Genomic DNA, 27,910 nt, shown 5'->3' on the forward strand with positions numbered 1-27,910 from the left:
CGGTCGGGAAGGGCTCACCTCCGGCTCACCTTCATCCCGGCTCCACATCCGCTCCGGGATGTCACTCCCTGCCCCGTGTGCCCGGGAGAGGGGGGGTGTGACAGCGCAGGGAGCCCGCGGTGCCAGCTCGGTGTCCCTAGGAGTGGCCCTTTCTGTTGGCGCACAGGACGCGCTGCAGCCCTGCTGCATCCTGCTCCTCCTGGCACGGGCTCCCGGTCCAGCTGTTCCGCTCCTGATCCAGCTGTTCCGCTCCTGCCGGCGTACCTGGCTCTGGCCCCAGCACAGCCCCTGCCTAACGCCCCCGTCACTGCCCCTATTCTTAGCCCTATTTCCACTTTCGTTTCACTCATCCCAACCTTTATTTTCCCCTCCCCAGCCCTCGGGGGAAGTTCTTTACAGACCTCGGGCCAGCTGCGGCTTTTCCCAGAGCCCGAGGGGAAACAAAGCCACCAACCCCCGCACCTTCCCCTTGCAGGAGGAGGGGGAGGAGGAGGAAAACCCAAAAAAAGACCAAAAAGCCCCCCGTAAAAGCTGCAGGGACGGAGCGGCGGAGCTCAGGTGTTAATTCGAGTGGCTCGGGGCTCTCTATTCGCAGTGCAAGGCCCGCCCTCTCCCCGCCATTGGCTGCGGCCGGGTGCTCCCAGCCCTTTGTAAGCGGGGAGATGCAGCTGTCAGCCCGCTCGGCTGCTGATCCCGGCTCGCTCCCGGACTAGGAATGGGCTGGAGGAGGTCGCCTGTTGCCCTCCTGCTGGCCCTGTGGCTCGGCCAGCTGGGCACGTGGGCAGCGGGGCGCCCCAAGGTGAACCCCAGGATCATCGCGGCTCCCCAAGGTGAGTCCCGGGCTGTCCCCAAAGGGATGCGGCTGCTCCGTGCGCCGGCTCCTTCCTACCTGGCTCTCGTCCTTTGAGCAGAGTCGGTCTATTTTTATTTCTTTTGTTTCCTCGGGGAGGCTTTTGGCTCTCCTTATACTCAGCTAAAACGCCTGTGGGCTCGGGCTTCTGGCTTTTAATTGGATTTTTAGATTGTTCTTTCCTTCTTTTATGCTTTAAAAGCATTTTCCTACGAGCTGGGGACATTAAAGGCTGTCGAACAGCTTTTTTCCCCCTATCAGCTGGGCGTACTAAAGGCTGTCAGAAACCTCTGAGGCAGCCACAGGACGCATTTCCTAACTTGCATCTCTCCAGAAACGAGAAGTGTATTTACATAGTTAATGCACTTATTCATCTGCTTTAACTCGCCCTGCTCGCTGCAGATGAGTTTGGTGAGTAAATATTTGCCGAGGACCCCCGGTCTCCGGGAAAATTTACAAACGGCACGTAAGGACTTTGTAACCAGATCGGATCTCCGCAAAGCCGAACAAAGAAATGTTTTCAAGCTCCGAGCCTGGTGTGTCGGCGCTGGTTTTATCCCGTGCTTCCCAAGCTCCGGGATGAATCCCCTCCAGGCTGGCTGGAACAAAGACCCCGTTGGCTTTGGCTGGGCGGGCGGGCCGGGCTCTGCAGCACAAGGGCTCCTCTGTGCTCCTCATTCCCTGGCAACTTCCGAGAACACCCGTTTGCCCGGCTCGTTCCGTGCCATCTGCTAGCGCTCTGCTGGCATTTGCGGTGCCCTCCCGGGGCAGCGCGGGGGCCGCGGGCCGTGTGCGCGGCTCGGAGGTGGCCTCTGCCTGTCACCTTGTCACACAAAGGGGAGAGGCACCGGCAGGGCAGGGGAGGCTGCTCCGCTATGGCGTCACCGGTGGTGGCTGCAGGCAAATGAAGGGGCTGGGAAAAGGGAGTGGGGCAGGAGCTGCTGCTCCACGGAGATCTCCCCGGGCCCTGCGGTGGAAGTGTCGGCGTTTGGCGTGGCTGGAAATGGGAAGGCAGGGATGGGGTGGCTGGTCCCCACCCGTGTCCCTGCACAATGCTGTCAATTTGTCCCTCGCCTGAGTCAGGGTGGCACTGAAGGCTGCCAGCACCTGCCACCGAAACCAATTAGCGTTGGAACGCTCACCTGCTCAGCTTAACTCTGCTCTGCGCTTATCTGCGTCTCTAATTATTTCGGAGAGCTCGGCGGGGCCCCAGGCCGAGAGGGATTGCAGTCAGGGAGGGATGGGAGGGAGCCGTGTCCTATTTTAACAGCTCCTTGGTGTAACCTCTACCCTCCCGAAGTAGGTCTGTGCGCCAAGGACGAGGGCGGGGAGGAGGAGGAGGAGGATGAAGAAGCGGCCCGGGGGCTGCTGTGGCTGAGGCGAACTTCCCCATGCTCCGGGCTCAGTGAAAGCTCAGCATGTTCGGCGGGGCCGGCGCTCAGCACGTGGCCGCTGCAGCTGCAGCCCCGCTCCGAGCCCAGCCCTCGCCGTGCTGGGGGATGGAGCCGCAGGGCTGATTTGCAGCTCGGCCCCCCGCTCCTGGCGGTGGGGGCCGGATGCGGAGCGCCGTTCCGGGCCCGGCGCTGCCTTTGCAGTGGTGCAGGGCTGGCCCCGGCCCTGGGCTCTGCGGGAGCTGGCAGCTCTCCCCTAATTAAATTTCTTACACGCCACAGCCCCGCACCAGCAGCGGGGGATGCGGCTCGGCAAAGGCAGCTCCACGTGCTGCAGCCCTGAGCGGGTGAGGGCACGGACCCGCGGGGCTGGGCAGAGCCAGGCTCTCTGCAGGAGGGATCCCTCCCTGCCCGCACAAGGAAACTGGGCAAAGCTGCGGCTGCTTTTCCATCTCTCGGCCTCGCTCCCCTCGCCGGCACCGTGCCCTGCGAGTCTGTGACACCAAAAGTCTCGTTCGACTGGTTTGCGGTGGATTTGGTGACACCTGGAGCCTCCCTGAGTTCACCAGATCCAGGGAAGAGTCCTGCCCTTCCTGCAGCTCTCTGAAGCACTCCGCTGGTTTGCCCCCCCCCCCCGTTCCCAGTAAGAAATAGGGGAGGGGATGCGGTAAACTGGGACTAAATGTCCCCAGGCTGAGGTGGCACAAGCCTGAGCTCAGACCTGCAGACAAAGGAGCACCGTGGGCCTGTCTCGGTGCTCCTGGGTTAGTAATTCCCATCGCTTTGGAGCACAGCGTTCCACAGCTCCATGGCCCCTGGAGCCCTCCCAGCAGCCGGCACAGGTGGCCAGCTCCGGAGCCCTGTGGGCAAGTGGTCACTGCCGAGCACTCCTGACTCTGCAGGATTCCCTCCTCTCGCGGAGCCCGGGCAAAGGTCAGCTCCACATCACTGCTGGGCTTTCGAGCGCCTCGGGTCATTTTCGCTGGCAGGGCCTTTGCCCCGTTCCTTTTTTAGCTGACCCGGGGCTGTCTCGGAGCCGCTGCCCTTCCCCGTGTCCTCAAGGAGATCCGAACGCCGAGTTCGCTCCGGGCTGCGGCCGGCGGGGCGGGCTGAGCTCAGCAGCCGGGCTGGCGCAGTGCTCCAGCCCCGCACGCCGCGTTCCCACCATCCCTTCCCTCCCCATCCTCCCCTGCCTCCCTGGGTTTTCCCAGCGCAGCGCTGACCGGCTGGGCTGGGCTTTGGAAAAGGTGCGGCCGCATCCCACACGGAGCTCTCGCTCCTCGGCCCCGATCCCGCGTGTCCCGGGCCCGGGGGGTGGCAGCGGGAGCGGACACCGCAGCCCGGCTGTCTCCTGACCGGAAAGTCACCGAGCACGGTGAAAACGCTGAGCGTGGCACGGAGCCTGCGGGCGGGCTGGGGCTGCTGCAGCCCGGGGCCTTCGCGGCGCGGGCTCGGCTGGAGCTGCTGCCACGCTCAGGAATTTGTCCCTGCTCAGCCACACGTGCAGGGATCCAAGGAAAACTCGGATGTTTGCGCTTACGGCGCGGGGTAGATGGGCTCTGGCTGTTTAATTATTCCCAGCTCATTAACAGGTGAGCGGGGAGCCGGAGGGAGCAGGTGCTGGGATAAGCAGCTCCCCGAGGGAAAAGGAGGATTGTCCAATCGACCCTTGGCTGCCTCGGAGGGGGAAGCTGGCTCCAGCCTGCCCCGGGATACAGCGGGCCCTTGGAATGGCAGTTCTGGGCACCCGCCTGGAACTGCTCCTGGGCTTTGCTAGGCTTGGCTGCCTCCTTGCCTGGGAAAGCTGTCAGCAGGGCCAGGGGGGCTCTGCGGGGAGCTCTCTGTGCCCCGGCGCCGTGGAGCCGTGTCCCCACAGAACCTTCTGGAAAGTGCTCCGGGAGAACTGCAGAGGGGCTTGAGATAAGGGCTGGAGGGACAGGACCCAGGGAATGGCTTCCCAGTGCCAGAGGGCAGGGATGGACGGGATATTGGGAAGGAATTCCTGGCTGCGAGGGTGGGGAGGCCCTGGCACAGGGTGCCCAGAGCAGCTGTGGCTGCCCCTGGATCCCTGGCAGTGCCCAAGGCCAGGCTGGATGGAGCCTGGAGCAACCTGGACTAGTGGAAGGTGTCCCTGCTCATGGCAGGAGGGGGAACGATGGGACGAGATGATCTTTAAGGTCCTCATCTCTTCCTGTTGTGGCAAACCAGGGAATTTTGGTGCCAGCAGCAGCTTTTCCTCCTCAGTGACAGCATCTCTGGGTTTTTTTGTGGTCCCGGGGTGTGAAACATCTTTGTAGGACACTTTCCCACCAAGCTCTCGGAGCATCACCATTTCCAGGAGAAAGCTGCTCGCTTTCCCAGCAGTGCTATTTTCTCCTTTTCACAGGGTTTGGGGGATGCTGGGAGCAGAAAATGTTGGTTGGGGAAAAAAAAAAAAAGGAAAAAAGAAAAATATGTTTTGCTGTGCACGGATTGAAAAAGAAGAAAAGCAAACCAAACAAATGGAGTGAATCACAGGCACCTCCTGTTGCAAGAGCACGACACAAAAACAACAGGCAGGGCATGACTGGTGGAAGTTGTGGCTGGAATAGGGAGCCAAATCCTGACCAACTTCCCAGCTCTGCACCAGCCAATTTGGGGACGGAATTGCTGAAAATTGGCCTGGGAAAAGGTGTTCTGTGGGTGATGCAGTCAGACTCGGTGCCTTATATGGGACAGACTAAATTTAAACCCGAGTGCTGGAACACAAACTAAATCTAAACTCGAGCACGAAATAAATCTGAGTGCGGAGTACTTTTAGAAGGAGCTTTTTAAGGGCAATCTCGTACCCAAAGGGCTGGGAGGTGAGCGAGGAGGGCTTTGCAGCCACCTCCGTCCCATGGCATGTGGCTATTCCTGGCTGCTCCAAGAATAGAGCTCGTTCCTCCTGTCGGGCACCCTTTTCCTGCCGGTCCCAGCTCCACCCAGAAGGCCGCGGGAGAGCCGCGGGAGCGGGATGTGGAATCCTCTGCCGTAATTCCGGGGTGGTTTAGGTGTGGGGGGACAGGTTTTGGGTCACAAATCCCGTTCTTAATGACAGCTCTGCTTCTGTCACCTGTCCCCTCCCCGGCCTGAGCCCTGGTCCCTGGGTCAGTGCCCCCCTGCAGCGGTGATCCCGTGTCTCGTTATCCCCTGGGATCAGATATTCCCCTCTCTGGGGTGTGGTGCTGTGGGAGGGAGAGGGCACCGCGAGTTCCAGGAGTCTTGGGAGTTTCCTTGAGGAATTCACGGCCAGTCTGGGCCGGACATCTGCCCTGGGGCTGCTGGCCCAGCCCTGCCCACGGCTTTGCTCGGCTCTTGGAGTTTCGGGACGTCTGGCCCGAGCGTCTGGTTCCACATTCCCGCCCCTGAGGCTTTCCAAGTCTGGGAAATGCGGAGCTGCAGCCAGGGCTGGACGTGAGGGGAATGGGGATCCTGTGTCCGGCTGCCGGGGGGTCAGTGAGCACGGAGGGGGTGCTGGGGAGCGCTCCGCGGCATTCCCTGGCGCAAACCCAAAAGGTCCCAGGGCTGGCACGCACCTGAAGCTCCTGGCAGGTGTGGGAAGCCTCCTGCAGCAGGAGGAGGCTGGGAAAGGCACGGCGGGGCCACTCCCGATCCCACCGGGAAGGGCACGGTCGGGCCATCCCCGATCCCGCTGGAAGGGCACGGCGGGGCCATCCCCCATCCCGCTGGAAGGGCACGGCGGGGCCATCCCCCATCCCGCTGGAAGGGCACGGCGGGGCCATCCCCCATCCCGCTGGAAGGGCACGGTGGGGCCATCCCCGATCCCACCGGGAAGGGCACGGCGGGGCTGATCCCATTCCCACTGGGAAGGGCCTGCGCTGCGCACACCTCACGTGTCTTCCACAGGGATAAAACCTCTGGATCTTCCTTTGGGACCTCCCTGGGGCGCTCGATGGGCGGCCGTGCCCTGCGCCCACCCCTGGGCAAGGAGAACGTGGCCGGGAAGGGTTTTCCAGCTGCGGGGAGGTGGGCTAGGGAAGCCAATTAAGCAGCGTTGTTCTGCTGGTTGATGGCCCTGGGAGGCCTTTTCTGGGAAATCAATCCCTGGATCTGACTTTCCTGGGGTGGGAGCGGCTCCCAGGTCCCGCTGAAGCCATCCTTTGTTGTGTCCACACGACATCCAGCCGTGCTCGTGCCATTGTTCCGCCGGCCGCGGGATAAAATTCCATAACCACAGGCTGCCGCTTCCCAGCTCCCGCCTGGGACTGTCACTGCGGAGCCTTTGGAACGTCACAAAACCTGGCTCTAAATTTAGCCCCTGAGAGCCGTGGGGTGCAGCGAGCGGCTCGGCCCCGGGGCAGCCGGGAATGCCGGACCTGCCGGATTGCAGAAATCCATGGAATCAAAGGCTCCGGCCTCGCCTTGCAGCTCCAGTGCTGCATAATTGGGGGGAGGGGGGGGGCGAGCAGGGGAGAGCGGGGCCGTGTTAGCATTGATGGAATTGCTGCCGAGCCCGGCAGCCAGGAATTGGGTGCTTCATAGGGAGAATTCCAGCGTTCCTGGAGCGTGGGGCGAACAGAGCTTTGAATGCAGGGCTCGTCGTCCCCCCCAGCCCCGGGATGCGGGTTAGGGGTCTCTTTTGTTGCCCGCTGAGTGGGTGTTTGGGATCAATTCCAGCTCCGGCTCGGAGGCTGCTCGGAGCGGGGATCTTGGCAGCACAGCTCCCAGAAGAGCTTCGGAGCAATCCCAAGCCCAGCAGCTCGGTTACCAAACCCCAAAGGGTTTTTCGCCCCCCATTCCTGCCCCAGCTCCCCTCCAGGCGCTCCCAGAAATAGCTCGGGAATGCTTGGCGTGCCAGGATATCGCCTTTGGAGCGTGGCTCTGAAAAAGCGCATTTGTGTGCTCCGAGAGCGCTCTGCGGGCAGCAGGATCGCACGGGGGCTGGCGGCTTTTGTGGGATGGATCCCTGCGGGCTCCATTGTCTGCCCGGCCCCGGAAAAACCAGGGATGGCACGGATCTCTCCAGGGCACAGCGAGCACCTCGGGAGTGCGGGAGCTGCGGGGTTGGGGCGGGGAAGGAGCCAGGGAAGAGCGGGATGTGCTGTGTGCAGGCAGCTGGGAATGCAGGGGTGGAAAAGCCCCGCTGAGGGAGGATGTTGGTGTTGGTGGTCCCGCAAGGCCGTGCCCTTCCCTCCGGAGCTCGGAAGCCCTGGGGAGGCAGAGATAAGATGAGAAGAGAGAACGCGGAGTTTTCTTGGCGGGCGATGAATCGCTGCTCATCTCCAAACTGCCTCGGGGGCACGGCAGGATGAGAAACTCCGGATGAGCCCCGGGGCCCGGCCTAGGCGGGATCTCGGAATGAGAGAGAGGCGTGAGACGGGTCAGGCTGCGGGGCTGAGAACGTGGGGGCCCTGCTGCACTTCCCCGCGGGCCTTTCACACCTCTCTTTTGGGGGTTTCCCGTAAGCTCCTGGGCCCCTTAGCGGGTTTTTAGGGCTGTGCGTCCCCCCAGCCCCTCTCCCCCAACCTGTGCTGGCTCTGAGTGAGGCGCTGCATCTTCCCCCGGGCCCCAGCTGGAAGATGGGAAGGAAAGCAGCCCACAGCCCAGTCCATCCCTCCCAGCCTGGCTGCCTTCGGGAACCGCAGCCTTTCCTGCAGGATGGAGGGAACGGGGAAATTCTGGGCAGGGCTTTTACCCGCCCCGGGCTGATGGAAAAGCACTTTGGGAAACCATTTAACTGCTCCATCCTTTCTGGGCACGCTCCTGGGATGCAGCTGTGGCCGAGGCAAGGCTGTGCCCGCAGCATCGCTGCCGTACCCGGCCCGTGCCCTTCCCTGCCCCGCGGGGCCGGGAGAGGCGGGGCGGGCTTTGGAATACGTGGGAAGGGGACCGAGAATTCCAACAGGACTCGCTGATCCACGTTCCAGAGCCTGCCCGGGGCTCTGGGGGTGGGATGGACACGAGCTGGGGCTTCCCGCGGCGGGGAGCTGCGTGTTCCCCTGGCCACCGGGAGCAAGGGATGCCTCGCTTCAGCAAGAAGTGATTTTAGGCTGCCTGGTTCCCACAGCTGTTCCCCAGGAATTGTGGGGGGGCCCTGCTCCTTTCAGGGAGAGGGCGGAGCAGGAAAGCACCGACCCCTCCTGAGCCGTGCCAGGCACCGGCTCGTGGCCGCGCCCCAGCCAGCTCCGAGCTGAACAGGAGGGGAACGGGGAGGGAGTGGAAGCGAGGCCGGGACGGTATTTGGGAGCTGCTGGGGGGACGGAACAGGAACCTGGAGGTGTCGGTTCTGCTCTGCTTCTTCTGCTTTGAGAAATGACTCACGTGGGGGCACGGGACGAACCGAAACGCTGCGGGGCTGCCCTGTTCCCCATGGCGTGATCCCACAGCCCTTCCAGGCCTCCCCTTCTCCAGAGGGGTGTCCGAGGGCACAGCCCCGGGGATCCTGGGGCGCAGCTGGGCAGGGTGCAGGCGGCAGGAGCTGGGGACAGGAGGGGACGGGGAGGAAGTGGTGTCAACACATTTCTGGCCTCTTGCAACTTTTGTTTCACCTCCTTATCGAAAACCTTCCCAGAAAATGTGAAATGAGTGACTTTTCGCGAGCTGCGGTGGCGGTGGCAGCGTGCCAGGACCTCGTAGCTGCAACCCTTCCATTATTCCGTGGCAGGTCGGAGCAAACCTGCCCCCAAAAAATGCTCCTCCTGAAACTCCTCATTTACAGTCAGCTTGTTCCTATAAAAAACCCCGTTGCTGCAGGCTCTGCCGGGTTCCAGGAACCTGCCTGGGGCATCCATCCCACGGCAAGGGGACACTGCTGGGTGAGCAGGGCTCTGGGGAGCCCCTCCCTGTCCCTGCCGTGCCTGCCTGGTGTCACACTGTTCCCTCGTGTCACTTTGTTCCCTTCCAGCACAGTCACGCTGGAAGGAAAACTTAGCACAGCAGCTCCTTGGAGACATATTTCCTCTTCCTGAAATGCCTCAATTTGGGAATTTATAGATCATCTAAAAAAAAAAAAAAAAAAAAGAGAAAAAAATGCGGCTTGGCTTCTTGCTGGCATCCATGGTGGAGCTGGGGAGGAACCAGCGGAGATGGGAGCACTGTGGTGAATCCAGCCCTGCTCCAGGGATGGATGGGACCCTGGCAGCCCGCTGGGATGTCCCCGTCCCCCTGGGGTGGCTGCTGGGGGAGATGGTGGGGCTGGTATTTTTCCAGGCAGGTGGGAAATCCAGGGATTGTCCTCCTGGCCTGGCCGGAGGGAATAACAGAACTCCAGCGGCATTGCGGGGTGGTGCAGGAGCTGGGATGGAGCCCTGACCCCAACCGGGGTGACTCAGGCAGCCGGCCTGAATCACACTCCCGGGAAAACCAGACCTGGGCTGCGTGTCACGCATCCTGCGGTCTCCCTCGGGGAAGGGGGAGCGGGACAGGGACCGGTGTCCCCGCATCCAGGCGGCTCCTGATGGATTTCCCAGCAGTGGGATGATGCGGAGAGCCCAGGGTCCTGACTCAGCCGGGGTTGGGGCGCAGGTGCAGGGGTGACATCAGGGGACACTCCCACATTCCCAGCCCTTGAGTCGGCCCGGGAAGGCGGCTTTTCCTTCTGCCTCCAGCGCCAATCCCTGCTGTCATCGGGGTCGGGATCCTGGAAAAGGAAGGAAGGAATCCAAGCCAGGGAATGTTTGGAGCGGGGAGGGCTGCGAGCGCTGGCGGAGGCAGGAGCGTGCCCGCCGTGCGCTGCGCGGGCAGCGGAGCAGGTGGCGGTGCCATCGGGGCCACCGTGAGTGACAGCGCTGCCACGCGCTACGGCGACAATTCCCGGCGGGATTGCCGGGGCGTCGGGAACGCGGCGGCGCCGGGAACGCGGTGGCGCCGGGACCCGGCTGCCTCTGCCTCGCTGCCAGGGCTCGTCACTGCGCCCGTGTGAATCCCAATTTTCCATGTGCTGGCGGCCCAGCCCTGCGTGAATCCCAATTTTCTATGTGCTGGCGGCCCCACCCCGCGTGAATCCCGATTTTCCATGTGCTGGCGGCCCCACCCCGCGTGAATCCCGATCTTCCATGTGCTGGCGGCCCGGCCCCGTGTCCTCGTCCCACGGCAGCAGCAGGAGAGTTCGGGACAGCGCAGGTGCCGTGTGGGAACGGACAATTCCAGGGAGCAGGAAATTCCAGGAGCGGGCAATCCCAGGGAGCAGTCAGAGTCCGCACCCTGCTCTCCCACCTCATATTCCAAGTGATTCCCTCTTAGAAGGGGTTTGTGGGCAGCAAGTGAAGGATCAGCTCCCGAAACCTGCCGGGTTCTGCTCTCGTCCTGCTCCCGCTTTCATTCCTCCCGAGCTTTATCTCAGCTCCTGATTTGGAGCCGTCACCTCCGTTCCGGGCTGCCCCAGCACCAGCATTCCCACAGAACTCCCCCCTCCCGGAGCCGGGAGCGGCGCGAGCCGGTGACTAAGGAGCGTCTGGGCTGCGGGAGCCGCTGCCAGCCGGGAATGCTGGAGCGAGGAGAGGGAAGGCGCTGCTGACTCAGCCCCAGCCGGGCCGGGGGACGGAGCTCGCCTGGAGAGGCTGCAGCCCACGCTGCCCCTCTGCTCCGGAGGTGGGAGCAGCCGGCTCTGGGATGCGCTGGGATGCGCTGGGATGCGCTGGGATGCTCTGGTGCTTCTCCAGGGGCCCAGAGGGAGTCACAAAGCTGTGCCCAGATGGGCGGCGGGATTGCTCCCTTCTCTCCCTTGCATCCGGAGCACCTCCCGCTTCCCTTCCCTGCTCCCTTCCCTCACCCCCGGGCATCCTTCCGAGATGCGCCGGGCTGCCTCTCTCCCTGATTTGATGCTTCCCCTCCCCTCCTCTCCCCTCTGGCGTGGAGCTCTCCCGAGCACAAAGCCGCCCTTTCTCCCATTCACGCCGCCGGAGCAGGGACATTTCCACGGACAGCGGTGCCATTGATTCCTGCGCCGGCGTGGGGCTGGCAGCAAATGCCGGGCACAGGGCCTCGGCGGGGTCAGCCAGGCTCTGGGAATGAGCCCTGTGTCCCCTGGAGCTCCGGGCTTGGATTTGGGAGCGAGGGTGACGGCAGGGCCAAGCCTTCCCCTTTCCAAGGGGACGAGCCTTTCTTTCTTCCCAGTGTCAAAAGCAGCTTTGGATCCACCAGGAGAGACACGTCCCATTCTTTGGGGACACAGTGCGACATGGCTCCGTCCCTGGCAGTGTCCAAGGCCAGGCTGGGCAGGGCTTGGAGCACCCTGGGATGGTGGGAGGCGTCCCTGCCTTTGGCACGGGGTGGAACGGGATGAGCTTTAAGGTCTCTTCCAACCCAAACAATGCCATGATTTTACGGTCCTGTGGGCCATCAGATGCCCTTTGCCTCTTCATCCTCATCTCTCGAAGGTGTTCAAACCCCGGACACCCCAGTTTGGAGGTGCAGGGTTGCTCCCGCACCCTGCCAGGGGAGAAAGGGATCAAACCACTTCCCTAATCCGAGCCGCTGGAGGCAGAGCCGGACTCAGGACCAGCTCTGCAGGGCCGCCCCAGAGGCAGAGGGACCCCAGTAGGCACTCCTGGAAGCCTTTGGAGCCTCCGTTGGCAGCGCAGAGCTCAGCCCAGGCGCGCTGGCGGGCCCCGGCTGGCAGAGCTGTTCTCTCTCCGTGATTCACAGCGGTCCCCGGGGAGCTGCAGGATAAACAACAGCGCTGGCGCCGGCCAAGGGATTGTTTGGGGCTGGTTTGTTTTCGGTCTTTGGAGAGGAGCGCGGCCTCGAAGCTCGGCACGGCTCGCCCGGCTGGGGGAAGGTCGGGAAGAGGCTCCAAAGGAGCCGCAGGGCAGCAGGAGAGGAGTGTGGAACGGGGGAGGTGGAGGAGCTGCGGGTGGAGATTTGCCTGGATTAGCAGCGATTTTGGGGCTGGAGGTTCAAGCAAGAGTAAAGTTTGGTGAGGTCTGGCCAGACCTGCTGGTGCTGTGCTGGTGACGGGCTCACAGCGCTTTGGGGTGCCCGGGAGTGGGATTTGCGAGGGCTGTGGGAAGGGAGAGGGTGAAAAGGGGATTATTGCTCTCCTGGGCAGGCTGAGACCGAGCCTGGCCGAGGGCAGGCCTGGCTGCAGAGTCACCCTGCAGGACTCCGGGCCAGCTCCTCCAGCTCAGGCCCAGCAGCTTCTCCGAGTCCTCGGACACGGGAGGGGCAGGGAAGGCTGGGCAGGGCACAGGGGCCGGCAGGGACCGGGATCCAGCCGGGCTGAGGGTCCCAAGGGGAAGGGGACATGGAGGTGTCCCCTCACTGTGTCCCCACAGCCCTTCCCAAACCAGACCTGGGGGGTTCTGGCAGCTTCCCCAAGCCCTGCTGGGAAAACTCCGCCCGTTTAACCCCGCAGGGATGAGGGACCCCGAGGAGGTGGGAATAACCCCACAAAGCCAGCGGGAATTCAGCGGCCCCGGTGACCTCTAATCGGCCTTTTCCCTCTTGGCTCAGCGAGGCAGAGGCAGCGCCGGGCCGGGCAGGGCTTGCCCGGTCCCTGCCAAGTGTCAGCCCTGTAAATAGAGAGAGCCACGCGCCGCTGATTAATCGCCCCGCGGTGCCGGCTGCCAGCTCCAGGGCCACTCCCGGCCTTTGGCTGAGCGCTGGGAGCGCTCCCAGGGCAGAGCCCCCTCTCTTCGGGAAAGGGAAAAGAAGGAATGCCGGCCTCGGAGTGCCGGGGCAGAGGGCAGCCCTGATCCCTGGAGCGATCCCTGTGCTGCCATTCCCGAGCACCTCGGCAGACTGGGCTGCCCAGAGGTGGCTGCGGGACCGGGGAGCCCATGGGGGGACAGCAGACACCCAGAGGGGACAGCAGACACCCGAGAGGGGACAGCAGACACCCGGAAGGGGACAGCAGACACCCATGGGGGGACAGCAGACACCCCAGAGGGGACAGCAGACACACCCGGGAGGGGACAGCAGACACCCATGGGGGGACAGCAGACACCCCAGAGGGGACAGCAGACACACCCGGGAGGGGACAGCAGACACCCAGAGGGGACAGCAGACACCCATGGGGGAACAGCAGACACCCATGGGGGGACAGCAGACACCCAGAGGGGACAGCAGACACCCCAGAGGGAACAGCAGACACCCAGAAGGGACAGCAGACACCCGAGAGGGGACAGCAGACACCCAGAGGGGACAGCAGACACCCAGAGGGGACAGCAGACACCCATGGGGGGACAGCAGACACCCAGAGGGGACAGCAGACACCCATGGGGGACAGCAGACACCCAGAGGGGACAGCAGACACCCCAGAGGGGACAGCAGACACCCAGGAGGGGACAGCAGACACCCATGGGGGGACAGCAGACACCCGGGAGGGGACAGCAGACACCCATGGGAGGACAGCAGACACCCGAGAGGGGACAGCAGACACCCGGAAGGGGACAGCAGACACCCATGGGGGAACAGCAGACACCCGGGAGGGGACAGCAGACACCCATGGGGGGACAGCAGACACCCCAGAGGGGACAGCAGACACCCATGGGGGGACAGCAGACACCCATGGGGGGACAGCAGACACCCGGGAGGGGACAGCAGACACCCATGGGGGGACAGCAGACACCCAGAGGGGACAGCAGACACCCCAGAGGGGACAGCAGACACCCAGGGGAGGACAGCAGACACCCAGAAGGGACAGCAGACACCCATGGGAGGACAGCAGACACCCATGGGAGGACAGCAGACACGCAGGAGGGGCCAGTCCCCCCTGCAGCGCAGGGCCAGCCTCCCGCAGCCGAGCTGGGCACGCAGGAACGGCGGGGTTTGTAGGGAAGGGGAGCTGGAAAAGCCGGGCTGTGAAAGAGGAAGGGCAGGGGCACACGGGCGGCTCTGCTCCCGGCTGGGGCGTCTGGGGCCTTGCAGCCGCTTTTGGTTCCTGTCTGAGGCACGGAGCCCCGGGAGTTGTGGCTTTAGGTTCCCCTGGCCCACCTGGGCTCTGGTCTGGGGATCCAAACCTTGTCCATCCCTCCTGGCAATCCCAACCCTGTCCATCCCTCCTGGCCCTGGGAAGGAGGTGCAGGACCCAAATCTCTCCGGCATTGCCTGGAGAGGCTGCCAGGGTGGGAGAGGGATCCCTGATCCCACAGCTGGCATGCGGGCGGTGCTGGATGCGGGGAGGCAGCGCTCCGAGCCGGGGCTGCGGCACTCCGAGCTCCCACTCCTGCAATCGCAGCTCCCGCCGCAATTCCCCGGCTTCCTCTCTCCATTGTGGAGCTCTCCCGGCCCCGGGGACCAGGGGACAATGGCTGGAGCCCAGCAGCCGCCCGTCCCTTTCCCGGCCCTCCCGGAGGACCCCAGCCCCGCGTGCTGCTTTGCCTCAAGGGCACGGGAAGGGACGGGATCACCGGGGGCTCCCACAGCCGATCCCTGACGCCGGTGCTGTCCCCAGGTGCCAAGGAATATGTGTTCCCGCGGAGGGAGAGGTTCCCGGTGTTCTTCCACCAGGAAAACACCTCCTCCATCTTCGTCGGGGGCGAGGGGAGGCTCTACTACTACGACTTTGCAACCCGCGAGAACTACACGGTGAGGAGGCTCTGCTGGCGGCCCCGAAGCCCTACAAACGTGTGCGGGACCCATCTCCCAGCCCACATTCCCGGCTCTCTGCCCAGCCAGCCCCATCCCGCCCCGAAAGAACGGCCACGGGTGGGTTCTTCCCTGGGTGTGATCCTGCTGCCCCACAAGGGAGGGCGATTCCAGCCAGGGATGCTTTTCGGAGTGTGAGCAGTGACGCTCGGATTCCATCGCCGGGGAGAAGCTACGATCCCGCTCTTCCCCGCTGTCGGAGCTTCTCCTCCGAGGCTGGGAGCTCCGAGCCAGGCAGGGAGTTCAGGGAGCAGGAAAACCCCACAGTGATTCCCTGTTTCATCCTTCCCAGCCACTGAGTGAAGTTTGGGCCCAAACCCTTCCCTTGGTGTTCCCGGAACGCTGCGGTTCCCGTCCCCACAGGGACCAATCCTCTTCCCGACCCCTCTGGAGGGCAGCCCGGGCTGCCTCACTCTTCCCATCCCTTCCCGGGATCCAGCCCGGCCTTTCCAAGGCATTTCAGACCCGAGGGGGCACAAGGACACTTTGCGGTGTTTGGTGACCTTGTAGGGCGCTGAGCCCACACCTGCTGGCCTTGGGACAGCGGGAATGGAAGCGTTTCCTCTCTTTTATCCTAGGAAGAGTTCCCAGTGAAAAATGAAGGCCAGTGCGTGATGTCTGGGAATTTGGTAAGTCCCACCCCTGAGGGAACAGCGGGATTGGGAGCGCTGGAGGATTTGGGAGCAGCAGGATGGGGAGCGCTGGGGGATCTGGGAACAGCAGGATGGGGAGCGCTGGGGGATTTGGGAGCAGCAGGATGGGGAGCGCTGGAGGATTTGGGAGCAGGGGGATTGGGAGGGCTGGAGGATTTGGGAACAGCGGGATGGGGAAGCGCTGGGGGATTTGGGAACAGCGGGATGGGGAGCACTGGAGGATCTGGGAGCACCGGGATGGGGAGCGCTGGAGGATTTGGGAGCAGCGGGATGGGGAGGGCTGGGGGATTTGGGAACAGCAGGATGGGGAGCGCTGGGGGATTTGGGAGCAGCGGGATGGGGAGGGCTGTAGGATCTGGGAGCAGCGGGAGCGCTGTAGGATCTGGGGTGAAGGAGCTGTGTGTGCTCCTCACGAGCTCCCTCCGGGTGAGGAGATCCGGGAAGATCCAGGTAAAATCTGGGAAGCCGTGCGGTGCCGGGGGCTTTGCGGCGCCATTCCCAGGCTCCTCTCCCCCCGGCAGGAGGACAGCCGGAATTACCTGACCTTGGTGGAGCAGTACGGGGACGGGCTCCTGGTGTGCGGGACCGGCGCCTGCGCCCCCACCTGCTGGAATGTGGTAGGGATCCTTCCCTCCGCCGGGCAGGGAAAACCCGGCCTCCCGCTTCCTGCAGGGCCCGATCCCACTCAGGATCCCTTTGTGTCCTTCCCCAGACGCAGAGGAAGGAGAGCCCGCCCTGGGATGGGAGAGGGATCGCTCCCTTCACCCCCGACTCCAACACGCTCGTCGTCGTCGATGGTGAGATGGATATTTTCCCCTTTTCCCGTTTTCCAGTGGTTTTGCTGTGCACAAAAACTCCCTGAGACAAACAGGGAGCCCCTGAGGCTGCTCCGAGGGCTCTGTCCCCTGCTCTGGGTGGCCTGAGCGCTCCTTGTTCCATCCCTTTGGGACAGAGGATGGATATTCCCACCCGGGGCACGGGAGGAACGTTGGGAATCAGGAATGTTTCGGGGTGGGAGGGACCTTCGAAAGGGGGGGCCTGCAGTGATCCCACCACTCCAGGCCTGTCAGGGGGACAGGTGAGGATCCTTCCCAAGAATCTGCCCCTGGCACCCTTTAAGGATTGGGGCAGCCCTGGCAGGACGGAGGGTCCTGTTCCGTGTCCACCATCTCTGTGAATCCACGTGCCCGGGGAGTCCCGGCTGCTCTCATTCCTTCTCCTCTCCCCAATCCCTGTGTCCCGCAGGCCAGGACATCTACTCCACCATCAAGAAGAGCCAGCAGAACGGGAAGATCCCGCGTTTCCGCCGCGTGAGGGGCGGCGGAGAGCTCTACACCAGCGACACGGTGATGCAGAGTGAGTGGGGGACGCTCCCGCTGGGGGATCCCAGCCGGACTCTGTCACCCCGCAGCCGGCCGGGAACATCCCCTGTGCCCAGCTGGGGCAGGAGAAGCTCCGGAGCTTCTCATTTGGGGTCTGCGGTGGGGGCTCCCAGGTGCCCCCGGTGCCAGGCAGCTGTCCCCTGCAGCTGGGGGAATGTCACCGCTTCGCCTCTGTCCCCAGCCGGCCGGGAGTGACTTCCCCCTCCTCGGGGGGTGGGAAATGAGGCTGGCCAGTCCCTCTGGCACGGGGAAGGAAATGGGCTTGTGCAAAATGCCCGGCAGCTGCCCCGAGGCGTTGGGCAACTTCCACTGCGGGCAGGGGCTCTGGGCAAACCCGGCTGGAGCGAAACTGGGGCAGGGGCACGCTGGGGACAGGGTGGGGGCATGGGGACAGGGTGGGGGCATGGGGACAGGAGCCTGCTCCGCCTCCGTGGGGTTGCGCTGGCTTCCCGGGGACACCGGGAAATGGGGGATCGTTGGGGTAAAAACTGAATTGAGGCGACAGCAGGGAGGGGAAACCAAAGCAGAGCTGAGAGCCCCGGGGCTGCCAGGCTGATCCCGGGAGAGCCCCTGCCCTGGGAACAGCAGAGCTCAGATCCCGGCACGTTCTCTGCCATGGGAACAGCAGCTAAGGATGCTCAGAGGGACCCAGGGACGCCCGGCGTGGCAGGGCTGTATTAATAGGATCGGCATCACGGGGTTTTCCCAACAAACAGCGCGCGTTCCTCCTCCTGAGGGGTCCTTCCTTCCCGTAACAGCTCCCAGAGGGAGGAGGGACGCGGCTTTCCTTGGCTGCCGAGGCGGCTCCAGGGAGCTGTTCCCTGCAGGGAACGAGTCCGTGGGGTCGGGCGGGAGGCGGAGCAGTGGGAAGCACCGGGAAGGTGGCGGCGAGGGGGAGGCTGAGCTGGGAGCTGTCCTTGCCCTGGGGCGCTGCTGTGTCCCCTTCCCCGCCCTGTCCCCACCGGCGGCTTCCCGGATGGAATCCGTGTGGCTCAGGCTTTGTCCCTTCCCTCCCCAGACCCTCAGTTTGTCAAGGCCACCACGCTGAGGCACGAGGAGCCTCACCAGGACAAGATTTATTACTTCTTCCGTGAGGACAACCCCGACAAGAGCCCCGAGGCGCCCAGGAACATCTCGCGGGTGGCCCAGCTGTGTAAGGTACCTCGGGGATGGGGCGGGCCGGGAGCCAGGGCAGCTCCGGGGGTGACAGGGGACGTGCCAGCTCCCCTGGGCTCAGCCAGGCTCGGTTTGGCCCCTGAGACTCCGACTTTGGGTGGGCACAGCCACGTCCTTCAGCCTTGCAGGGAGCAGAACTCCCTGCTCCGTCTCGCTCGGGTGTTGCAGCATCCCGCAGTTCCCAATTCATCCCTCGGGATGGGGGTTTGGGGTGTTCCCGCCATGCCCTGACCCCCTCCCCGCTGTCCCTGTCCCCCAGGAGGACAAGGGAGGAACCAGCTCCCTCTCGGCCTCCAAGTGGACCACGTTCCTCAAGGCCACGCTGATCTGCGTGGACCCCGTCACCAAGGGCAACTTCAACTGGCTGCAGGACGTCTTCTTCGTCCCCGCGGGCGACTGGCGGCGCTCCAAGGTCTACGGGCTCTTCACCAACACCTGGTGAGGGGCCCTGTCCCAAATCCTTCCTTCCAGCCCTCTTCTCCCTCTGGAAAACAGCCGGAGCGGGCACGGCCATGGACAGACCCAGGGGGCGGCCGCTGTCCCCCTGACCCTGTCGTTGTCCCCTCAGGGGAAGCTCTGCTGTCTGTGTCTACTCCTTTGGGGACATCGACAACGTGTTCCGGACATCCCGGCTCAAAGGCTACACCGGCCCCACCCCGGAGGTCAAACCCGGCCAGGTGAGGGGGGTTCGGGGGTCCCGAGGCCGGGAGGGCCCCTGGGGCAGGGGAGGGGACACTGCGGGAAGGAGCCGAGCCCTGGCAATGGAAGGCGGCTGGATAAGGTGTGACCCCGGCATGGAAAGCACGGGGAGGGAGCATCTCAGAGGCAGCTGGCACGGGCACAGTGACAACAGCCCCGGGACTGTCCCTGCCGGCTCTGACGGCGCCTTCTGTCCCCCCTGCCCGCAGTGCGTCCCCTCCGGGCAGCACACCCCGAGCGAGACGTTCAAGATCGCCGACAGCCACCCCGAGGTGGAGGAGCGCGTGGAGCCGCTGTCGCCCTCCAGGAGCCCCCTGTTCCACAACAAGCACCGCTACCAGAAGATCGGGGTGCACGAGGTGGCCGCGGGCGACGGGCAGCGCTACAACGTGCTCTACCTGGCCACAGGTACCAGCGGGGAGGGGACAGCGCCCGGGGGAGGGGACAGCGCCCGGGGGGAGCGGGGCGGCGCCGGGGCTGCGTTCCCAGCCTGGCATATGCTCGTCAGGCAGGCGGGAGCTGCCAAGTCCCGGGAACAGCCGAACGCTTCCAGCCTGGCTGCGTGGGCACAGCCGGGCTCCAGGCAGCATCCCAGGCACGGGGGAGGGGCCCGGCGGGGCCGCTGCCAGCGGGGAGGGGGGCACAGCCCGCCCCAGGGGTGGAGCAGAAATCCTTCCCAAAAGGAGCGGCTCCATCGTTTCCCGGCGCTTCCCCGAGCTGGGCTCATCCCTCCGTCTGCTCCGTGCTGGGATCTGTTCTCCGGCGCTCGTGGAGGGGCTTGCAGGGATTTAAATCCCCTATCTGTGATTAAGGAGCTGCGGCCGGCTCTCGGTGGGCGGCTGGGGTCGGATTAGGGCCCATGAGCGCTCCCGTTGGTCTGGTTTTTCAGAATCCTGGAAAACGCCCCGCAGAGTCCCCCTGGGAAGGCTGATCCAGCGGGAAGGGCTGTGGGATGGACACGGGGTCACCGGGGGGTCCTGACCCCGGCACGGGCTGGGCTTCACCAGCTGAGGGGGGAGGAGGGATCCGCTTGGGAACGGGGAATCCATGAGGATTCCCGAGCCCCGTTCCCTCGGGATGCTGCTCCGGGGAAAATCCTGCCCTCTCTGGGCACCGAGAACCCAGGCAAGCTCCTCCTGGCACCGTCATCTCCTCTTGGGATCCCTCTCTCTTCCCAGACAAGGGCTCCATCCACAAGGTGGTGGAGCTGCCGGACGGGGTGCAGAACGTCATGGAGATCCAGGTGTTCCCCAACAAGGACCCCATCCAGTCCATGATCCTGGACCACGCCAGGGTGGGTCCCTGCTCCAGGGCAGGAGGGTGGAGGGTTGGTCAGGCTGGGACAGAGGGGTCAGCGCCAGCGCCGGGGGCTGGGAATGGAATTGTGGAATTCTTTGGGTTGGAAGGGACCTTTAATGATCGCCCAGTCCCGCCCCGCCATGGCAGGGACACCTCCCACTGTCCCGGGCTGCTCCAAGCCCCATCCAGCCTGGCCTTGGCCACTGCCAGGGATCCAGGGGCAGCCACAGCCGCTCTGGGAATTCCGCCACAGCCCCTCCCCACCCTCACAGGGAGCAATTCCTTCCCAATATCCTACCTATCCCTCCCCTCTGGAGGTGGGGAGCCATTCCCTGTGTCCTGTCACCCCCAAGTCCCTCTCCAGCTCTCCTGGAGCCCCTTTAGGTTCTGAGCTCTCCCTGGATCCTTCCCTTCTCCAGGTGAGCACCCCCAGCTCTCCCAGCCTGGCTCCAGAGGGTCTCCACCCTCGGAGCAGCTCCGTGGCCTCCCTCCAGCAGCTCCAGCTCCTTCCTGCCCCTCCCCGGCTGTCCCTGGGACGTGGAATGACCGTTCCCTGTGCTCTCCTCCCGCAGGCCGTGCTGTACGTGGGCTCCAGCAGCCGCGTCCTGGAGCTGCCCATGGCCATGTGCGGGGCGTACCGCAACAACTGCCACAGCTGCGTGCTGGCCCGGGACCCCTACTGCGGCTGGGCCAACGGCTCCTGCCTCTCGCTGGCCCTCAGCCGGTGCGTGGCGGCCACCCCGACCTCCTGATCCCGCGGGACAAACGCCCACACCCTCAGCGGTCCCCTCCCGGGCCGTGGCCGTGCGTGGGTTTGGGGTGTCTGCGCTGTCCCCAAAAGTTTGGGGCGCTCTGCACCGACCCCTCCCTCCCTTGAAGGGTTCTGAGCGCCCAACCCCTGTCCTTGCTGCTGGGCCTCACGGTGCTCATCTCCAACCTTCCGACATTGGGATGGGGGCGGAGATTCCCACTCATCCCACTCATCTGGGGCATTCCTGCCCCCAAAACGCCACTTCCCAATGTTCTGTTGGTGCTTATTCCCGTTCCCGCCCCCTAGGGAGGTGCTCCAGAACCTGAACTTGGACTCGTGGCAAGGAAGCTGCCAGAGGGGGGATGTCAAGGAAGGTACGTGGAGGTGCTGAGCTGTAGGACCAGGGCGTGGTTGGGGCAGGAATTGGTGGATTCTCCAGGCTTTGAGTGGGTTTGGATGAGTTTGGGTGGGCTTGGGTGGATTTGGGTGGGTTTGGATGAGTTTGGTTGTGTTTGGGTGGATTTGGGTGGGTTTGGATGAGTTTGGGTGGGTTTGGATGAGTTTGGGTGGATTTGGGTGGGTTTGGATGAGTTTGGGTGGGTTTGGATGAGTTTGGATGAGTTTGGGTGGATTTGGGTGGGTATGGATGTGTTTGGATGTGTTTGGGTGGGTTTGGATGAGTTTGGATGTGTTTGGGTGGGTTTGGATGAGTTTGGGTGTCATTGGATGGCTTTGGGTGGCTTTGGGTGGTGGGAGGTGTCACTGGGGAACTGGGAATGCCCCTGGAATCAACACACCGAGCTGGAATGAGTGGAAATCATTTTTCCGAGCTGGGTGGGAAGGGTTAAACTGGCAGAAAAGTCCTGCGGCCTTCACCAGCCGTGGGCTGCCGTCGTTACGTGCGGTGGGGTGGTTGGGGTTGGCAGCGACCTTAAAGACCCTCCAGTTCCACCCTTCCTGCCACGGGCACCATCCCATCAACCCAATCCACGGTTCCCGGCCGTCCCTGAGCCCCGTGTCCCCGCAGACGACTTCCGGAACATCTCGGTGATGCCCTTCTCCCGCTATTACCTCAACTGCTCCATCGAGTCCCACTACGCCACCTACAACTGGTACCACGAGGACGTGCTCATCAAGAGCTGCAACACGTCGCGCCCGCAGCAGGACTGCTTCCACTTCATCCCCAGCGTCCGCCGCGAGCACTACGGCCCCTACGTCTGCGTGTCCGAGGAGGACGGCTTCCGCCAGGCGCTGGTCAAGGAGCGCCTGCTCAACCGCCTGCACTTCCAGTCGCAGAAGGGCCGGGCCACGGCCACGCTGGCCTCGTGGCTGCAGCTGCTGCTCGTGGTGGCCCTGGCCGAGCTCTTCCACTGACGCCCCGCCGTCCCGCTCGCCCCCGCGGCGGATCCCCGATTTCTGCAGCTGCTCGGACACTGAGCTGTTCCCCGAGGGAGCAGCGCCTTCTCCACGCTGGCCTCGCTGGAAGAGCCTCGGGAGGAGGGTGGGACTGCAGGGCTCGGGGACGCGCGGTGGTGGCCGTGGCGGTGGCGGCTCCGTGATCGCGGATGTCCAGCGATGCATGCACTGATCCTCAGGGCGCGGCCACTCCTTGCATGTGATGAAGAGGAGGAGGAGGAGCCGGCCCTCGGCCTCCGTACCGGGGGATCCCAGCGGGGGTCGCTGCCTCCCAAGGTTTTCATGGATACTGTTGTGGTTGGCAGCAGCTGGGACACCCCCACCCGCTCCGGAGGGCTCGGAGTTCGGGGGCTCGGTTTGTCGTGTTTTGTTTGCAGCCGGCTTTGGTGTGGGAGGGAGGTTGGGAATCGGCGGTGGAAAACCCGGCGGGGGCCGGCGCCACGTTGGGAATTTGCATGGAAAAGCCTCGGAAGGTGACTGGATTGGGGGTGTGGGGAGGGTCGGGCCGAAGGGACGGGAAGGGAAGGTGGGAGCAGAGCCCGGAGCGGAGCGGGAGGCGCTGGGGAGACGCTGGAGACGCACAAATCCTCTGCGGGCAGCTGAGGGGCATTTTCGGGGGCAGCGGGGCCGTCCCTGCGCCCACCCCGCTCCCCGGGACAGGGACCAGGCGTCCTCAGGGAAAGCGGCCGCGGATCTCAGGGCGGCGCGGGGGCTCCGCCTCTGTGCCCCGAGCCGGGGGCCGGGGCAGGCCCGGGGCGCGCTTCCCTCGCGCTTTCGGAGGTCTCGGAGCAAGACTAAACTGTGAAAATCGGGATGCTCTCCCTGCACAGGGGGATCCCACTCCTTGTCCAAACCTCTCCCGGCCCCGGGCCGTGCTTCCAATGCCTGTCCCGGCTCCTGCTCCGGGCCCGCTCACTCAGGGGAGCCCGCGGGGCCTCGGGGCCGGGGGAGGTGCCCCGTCCACACCCCGTGGACAGCGGGCCAGAGCTTCCTACTGCACTACATTCCCGAGATGTTCCCCCATCCCGAGTCTAGGATAGAGCTTCTTACAGCCCTTCTCAAAGCACTTTAACTTTGTGGACTAACAGATATTTATTATATCGACTGCTCATTACTGTATCGTAGGATTTTATAACGTTACAGCACGTGGGGGCGGATTGCAGGAGAGGACGATTAAAATGAAAGCACCACGACAGCTACCAAAAAACAGCAACAACAACAACAAAAAAACCCCTTTCAGACCTGTAACCAAAGTGGACGGTTGGAATAAAGAGTGGAAAAAAGCAGCGCAGCGCCGTGTTGCTCACTGGGAATAGTGGGGGCCAGGGTCTCCCCTCGCCTTTTTCCGCGTCCTGTTCTCTCCAGCAGCAGCCCCAGCCCTGCGTTTGCTGCTCCTGCTTCAGGCTGGCGCCTTCCCGGAGCAAATTCCCGCTGGAAAATCCAACGGGGGGTGTCAGCAGCACCCCTGGAAAGCGAGGGGTGGGGACAGCGGCGGGGTTTCGTGATGGGGAACCATCCCCTCACCTCCCGCGCGGGACGCTCCTGATTTTGGGGAACAGCGAGCCCGTGGTTGGTGCTGCGGGGGGGAAAGGGCCGGGCTGGGGCTGGAGCGGGGCAGGGAACGGGAATTCGGGGTTCTGGAAGGTGCCAACAACGGCGGGAGAGAACAAAGCCTCGCCTGGCTGCCGCAAAGCTCCGTCGAGCCCCGCGGCATAAAGGCAGAGCCGGCTCGGGGCTCATCCCCGTCCATGCCTGGCTGTTCCTGGAGTTGCTGCCGGGCCTTTTCCCGCAGGGAAATCTCTCGGGATGGGCGGTTTTGTCCCGTGCTGCACCCCGGGACTGCGGCGCTGCGGACACGGGGCGGCACCGGCGGGACCCGCAGCTCCCTGATCCGCACGGGGGGGCTTTGGCAGCCGAAAGCGAAACCTCTCCTTGCCTCCTTCGCTCCCCAGCGCCGGCTTTGGCACAGAATTCCCGCTGGCAGCTTGCGGCAAGGGAGGCGGCAGGAGCCGCGAGCGGGCGGGTTCCAGAACCGCGAGTGTGAATTTTGGCAGCCCCCGCCCCGCCGTGGGATGGGAAATGAGAGGAGCCCAGCTCGCAGAGGGAATTTCTGGGTGCTGCGCACGGACACCGAGCTGTTCCCATTCCCAGCTCCGCCGCTGCCAGCGCTGGGACCCCAAAGCTCCAAAATCCCTCCCGGAACCCCCGGGCGCGAGGGTTGGAAGGTGATGCTGAGCCCCCCGGAACGGGGTGGAGCGGGGCGCAGGCAGCGATAATTCCAATTTGGCTGCCCCCAAATCCCTTTCCTTGCCCGAACATCCGGCTGGGAGCGCGGGATTGAGCACCACGGGGGCAGCCTGGAGCGCCCGGGTGACAGGGACACGCACAGGGGCTGCGCAGCGTCCCCTCCCCACCGCATCCCCGCTCCCCGGGAGCAGCCAGGACGAAGCGCGGAGCTTTTGGGCTGAATTCCCTGAGAAAAGCCCAAACCCCGAGCCCCGCGGGCTGGGTTTTCTTCTGGGGACGCGCTCCCACCCCCGCCGGCTGCTTCCCGAAATACCGGGAGCCAAAACCCGGGAGCAGAGCCGGGAGCTGGGATTTGCTGTGGCCTCGGGGCTGCCCGAGGGGGAGCCGCGGTGTCACCGCCCTCCCCGCGGCCGGGGCTTATTCTGGGATCTGCCCTCTCCCGGCAGCGGGCACACGCAGGAAGGTCACGCATTCCAGCACGGGAAGGTCAGGTGTTTATTCCAGCAGCTTTTCCAGGCTCTTTTCCGGAGCAGGGACGGCCGCACGCCTCAAACAAAAGCCACCAGGAGCATTTGATTTTTTGTTTTCTTCCCAGCATCATTTTTGGGGTCATTCCAGCCTGGAGGCTGCTCCAGGAGGAGGATTTGCCATGCGGGACCATCCTGTATCCCCATGGATGGGGTATCCATGGGGATATCCCAGGGATGCTGTCTCCAGCCGCATCTGGGATTCCCTCTGGGAATCTTTTCCTGCTGGGATGGGGGAGCGGATCCCTTCCGCTGGGATCGGGATACCCCTGGATTCACGCGAGCCAGGATTCCAGGGATGGAGAGGCGCTGCTGCATCCCGGCCGCGCCTTCCCACAGAGGGAGGATAAATCCGTTTATGGCTCCATCCAGGAATTCCAAGTGTCAGGACCAGCTGCCTGAAACCCCGCCGCGCTCTCGGCTCGCTCCCAGCTGCTGTCACCCCTTGTCCGACCGGTTTTCCCGGCCGGGAATGCCAGCTCTACTTGCAGGGATTATCGGCTGCCTTGGGGCCGTTTCCCCGCTTTTCCCGAGGATTCCGGCATTTATCCTCGCACAGGTGTCCCTGTGCTTTGCTGCGGTCCGGGATCCCGAGTGGGGACCCGAGAGTGATCCGGGTGGGACAAGGGGAAGCAGGGAGAGGGGCCCGAGCGGGAAACGCGGCAGTTTACGGGAAATGAGCCGGCCCGGGAGAAACCGGGGGAAGTCAAGCACGGGATCATCCCACGCTGCGGCCCCGTTCCTCCTGCCCGCAGCCCCGCACACAAAGGCTCTGCCCTTCCCAGCCGTGGATTCCCACTCCCAGATCCCCCAGGGGTGGTCCTGCCTGGAGAACGCATCCCATGGGGCGGGACACCCCAAAAACCGGGCGTCAGCCTGGAAACTTGGGAGTCTGGCAACAAATGGGTGAAAGGAGATTCAGTTTCATGAAAGAGGAGAAAAAAAGCGAGGCGGAATTTCACATCCGAGCTGCTCCCGGCTCTCTCCATCCTCTGGATCCCAAACATCTCCAAATTCCTGAGGGATGCTGAGGGGGAGGATGACCCTGTGCGAGGTCATCCCTTCCTGCCATCCCAGGGAAAACCCTCCGGGCAGAGCTGTCTGCAGCCGAAACGTTCTCGTTTTCAGCAGAATATGACCAAAATGAGTTTCCCCCGCTCCCAGCCCCGCTTTGAATCACGGGGGGTTCCTGGGCGGGATTTCACCCCTGGGATTTTCCAGCCGCCCGTCCGTGAGTGGATCCACTCCCGAGAGCGGGGAAGAGCCCGGGATGAAATCCCTGCAGGATCCTGGGGCGGCTGGAGGGGGATGGTGGGGGTTCCTGGAGGGGAGGGTTTGGGGCGTTGTGGAGAGGTCTTGGGGATTTGGGGGAGAATTGGGTCATTTAAGGGGGATTTTGGGGCATTGGGGAGTGTCCTGGGGGGATCTGGGGGAGCTTGAGGGGGATTTGGTGGAAAATGCATCAAAGCCCCCGCCCTTGCCAGGGGATGGGAGCGAGCAGCGGGGATCCCAGCGGGATGGACCCACACAGGGATGCAGGGTGTGGTTTAGGGTCGGGAAGCAAAGCAGCAGCTTCACGCCCCTTTTCCCAGGTGGATTTCAGCATCCCAAGGATGCGACAGCATCCCCGTATCGTCCCCTCCGAGCATTTCCACCTCCAGCCCCCCGTGCCTGAAGCCGGCCCCATCCCAGCTCATCCCGGCTCATCCCGGCCCCATCCCAGCCCCATCCCGGCTCATCTCGGCCCCATCCCGGCCTATCCCGGCTCATCCCGGCTTATTCCAGCCCATCCCGGCTCATCCCGGCTCATCTCGGCCCCATCCCAGCCCCATCCCGGCTCATCTCGGCCCATCCTGGCTCATCCCAGCCCCATCCTGGCTCATCCCAGCCCCATCCCGGCCCATCCCAGCTCATCCCAGCCCCATCCTGGCTCATCCCAGTCCCATCCCGGCCCATCCCGGCTCATCCCAGCCCCATCCTGGCTCATCCCAGCCCCATCCCGGCCCATCCCAGCTCATCCCAGCCCCATCCTGGCTCATCCCAGCCCCATCCCGGCCCATCCCGGCTCATCCCAGCCCCATCCTGGCTCATCCCAGCCCCATCCCGTCTCATCCCAGCCCCATCCTGGCTCATCCCGGCTCATCCCAGCCTCATCCCAGCCCCATCCCAGCCCCATCCCGGCTCATCCCAGCCTCATCCCAGCCCCATCCCGGCCCATCCCATGGGCTCCGGGGGGGCAGAGATGCCACAGGGATGAGCTCCTCCCCCGAACCCCCTTCCCTGCCCCGAATCCCCGCAGCCACGGCATTCCCAGCCCCGGTTCCGGAATTCCTGCGCTGGAGCGGGGGGGTCCCAGCGGGGGTTGACGGGGGGAGAGGTGGCGGTGCTGTCACCCGCTCGCCCCGGAGGTGACACCGCCACCGCCCGGAAAACCCCGCGGGTGGAGAGCGAAAGCGGGCGGTGCCACCTCCCCCGCGCGACGAAAGCGCTGCTGAGGGCCCGTCCTTGTCCCCAGCGTGGGTGGCACCGAGACAAGGCCACGCGGGAGAGGTGACGCGCTCCATTCCGCCATCCCGAACCAGCCGGGACGCACCGGCGGCGGGGGCAGCGCGCTTTTGTCACCGCGGCTGGGGACAAGGTGTCGCCGTGGGTGCCTTGGCACCTCCGACCGCTTCCTGCCGCCCTCCGCTTCCCGTCAGAGCCCCCCAGGCGAGGGGACACAGCCGTGGCGTTTCCTCCGTGCTCTGAGCGTGGCGGAAAGTTCGGCGGCTTCGCGGGGTGGGGGGACAAGAGGGGACACGGGCAGGACCCCGTGGGACCCCTGAGTCACGCCGGGGACAGGCACGGGGTGCTGGGGTGTCCCCACACTTTGTGACGGTGCTGGGAAGGGGTGCAGAGGTGACGCAGTGATGGGGGCTGTGACCTCGGGGGTGGGGACAATGGCTCAGC

At 64.3% G+C, this 27,910-nt stretch overlaps 1 protein-coding gene across 1 annotated transcript; it reads left to right on the plus strand.

The window, feature by feature from the left end:
* The first annotated feature begins 657 nt into the window (after positions 1 to 657).
* SEMA7A (semaphorin 7A (JohnMiltonHagen blood group)) lies at positions 658 to 23,473 on the plus strand. Its single transcript, XM_069025963.1, has 14 exons — positions 658 to 830; positions 14,618 to 14,751; positions 15,390 to 15,440; positions 15,986 to 16,081; positions 16,177 to 16,261; positions 16,710 to 16,820; positions 17,865 to 18,004; positions 18,282 to 18,460; positions 18,591 to 18,699; positions 18,931 to 19,129; positions 19,900 to 20,015; positions 20,593 to 20,744; positions 21,078 to 21,145; positions 21,799 to 23,473. The coding sequence occupies exons 1-14, from the start codon at positions 716 to 718 to the stop codon at positions 22,143 to 22,145; spliced, it is 1,902 nt and encodes a 633-aa protein (XP_068882064.1). The 5' UTR covers positions 658 to 715; the 3' UTR covers positions 22,146 to 23,473.
* Positions 23,474 to 27,910: the final 4,437 nt, after the last annotated feature.

This window comes from Aphelocoma coerulescens, chromosome 10 (genome assembly GCF_041296385.1).
Source record: "Aphelocoma coerulescens isolate FSJ_1873_10779 chromosome 10, UR_Acoe_1.0, whole genome shotgun sequence".
NCBI lineage: Eukaryota > Metazoa > Chordata > Aves > Passeriformes > Corvidae > Aphelocoma > Aphelocoma coerulescens.

Coding starts and splice junctions, on each gene's coding strand:
- SEMA7A (XM_069025963.1), top strand. CDS start 716: ATGGGCTGGAGGAGGTCGCCTGTTGCCCTCCTGCTGGCCCTGTGGCTC. Junction 831..14,617: donor GATCATCGCGGCTCCCCAAG/GTGAGTCCCGGG, acceptor TGCTGTCCCCAG/GTGCCAAGGAATATGTGTTC. Junction 16,262..16,709: donor CACGCTCGTCGTCGTCGATG/GTGAGATGGATA, acceptor TGTGTCCCGCAG/GCCAGGACATCTACTCCACC.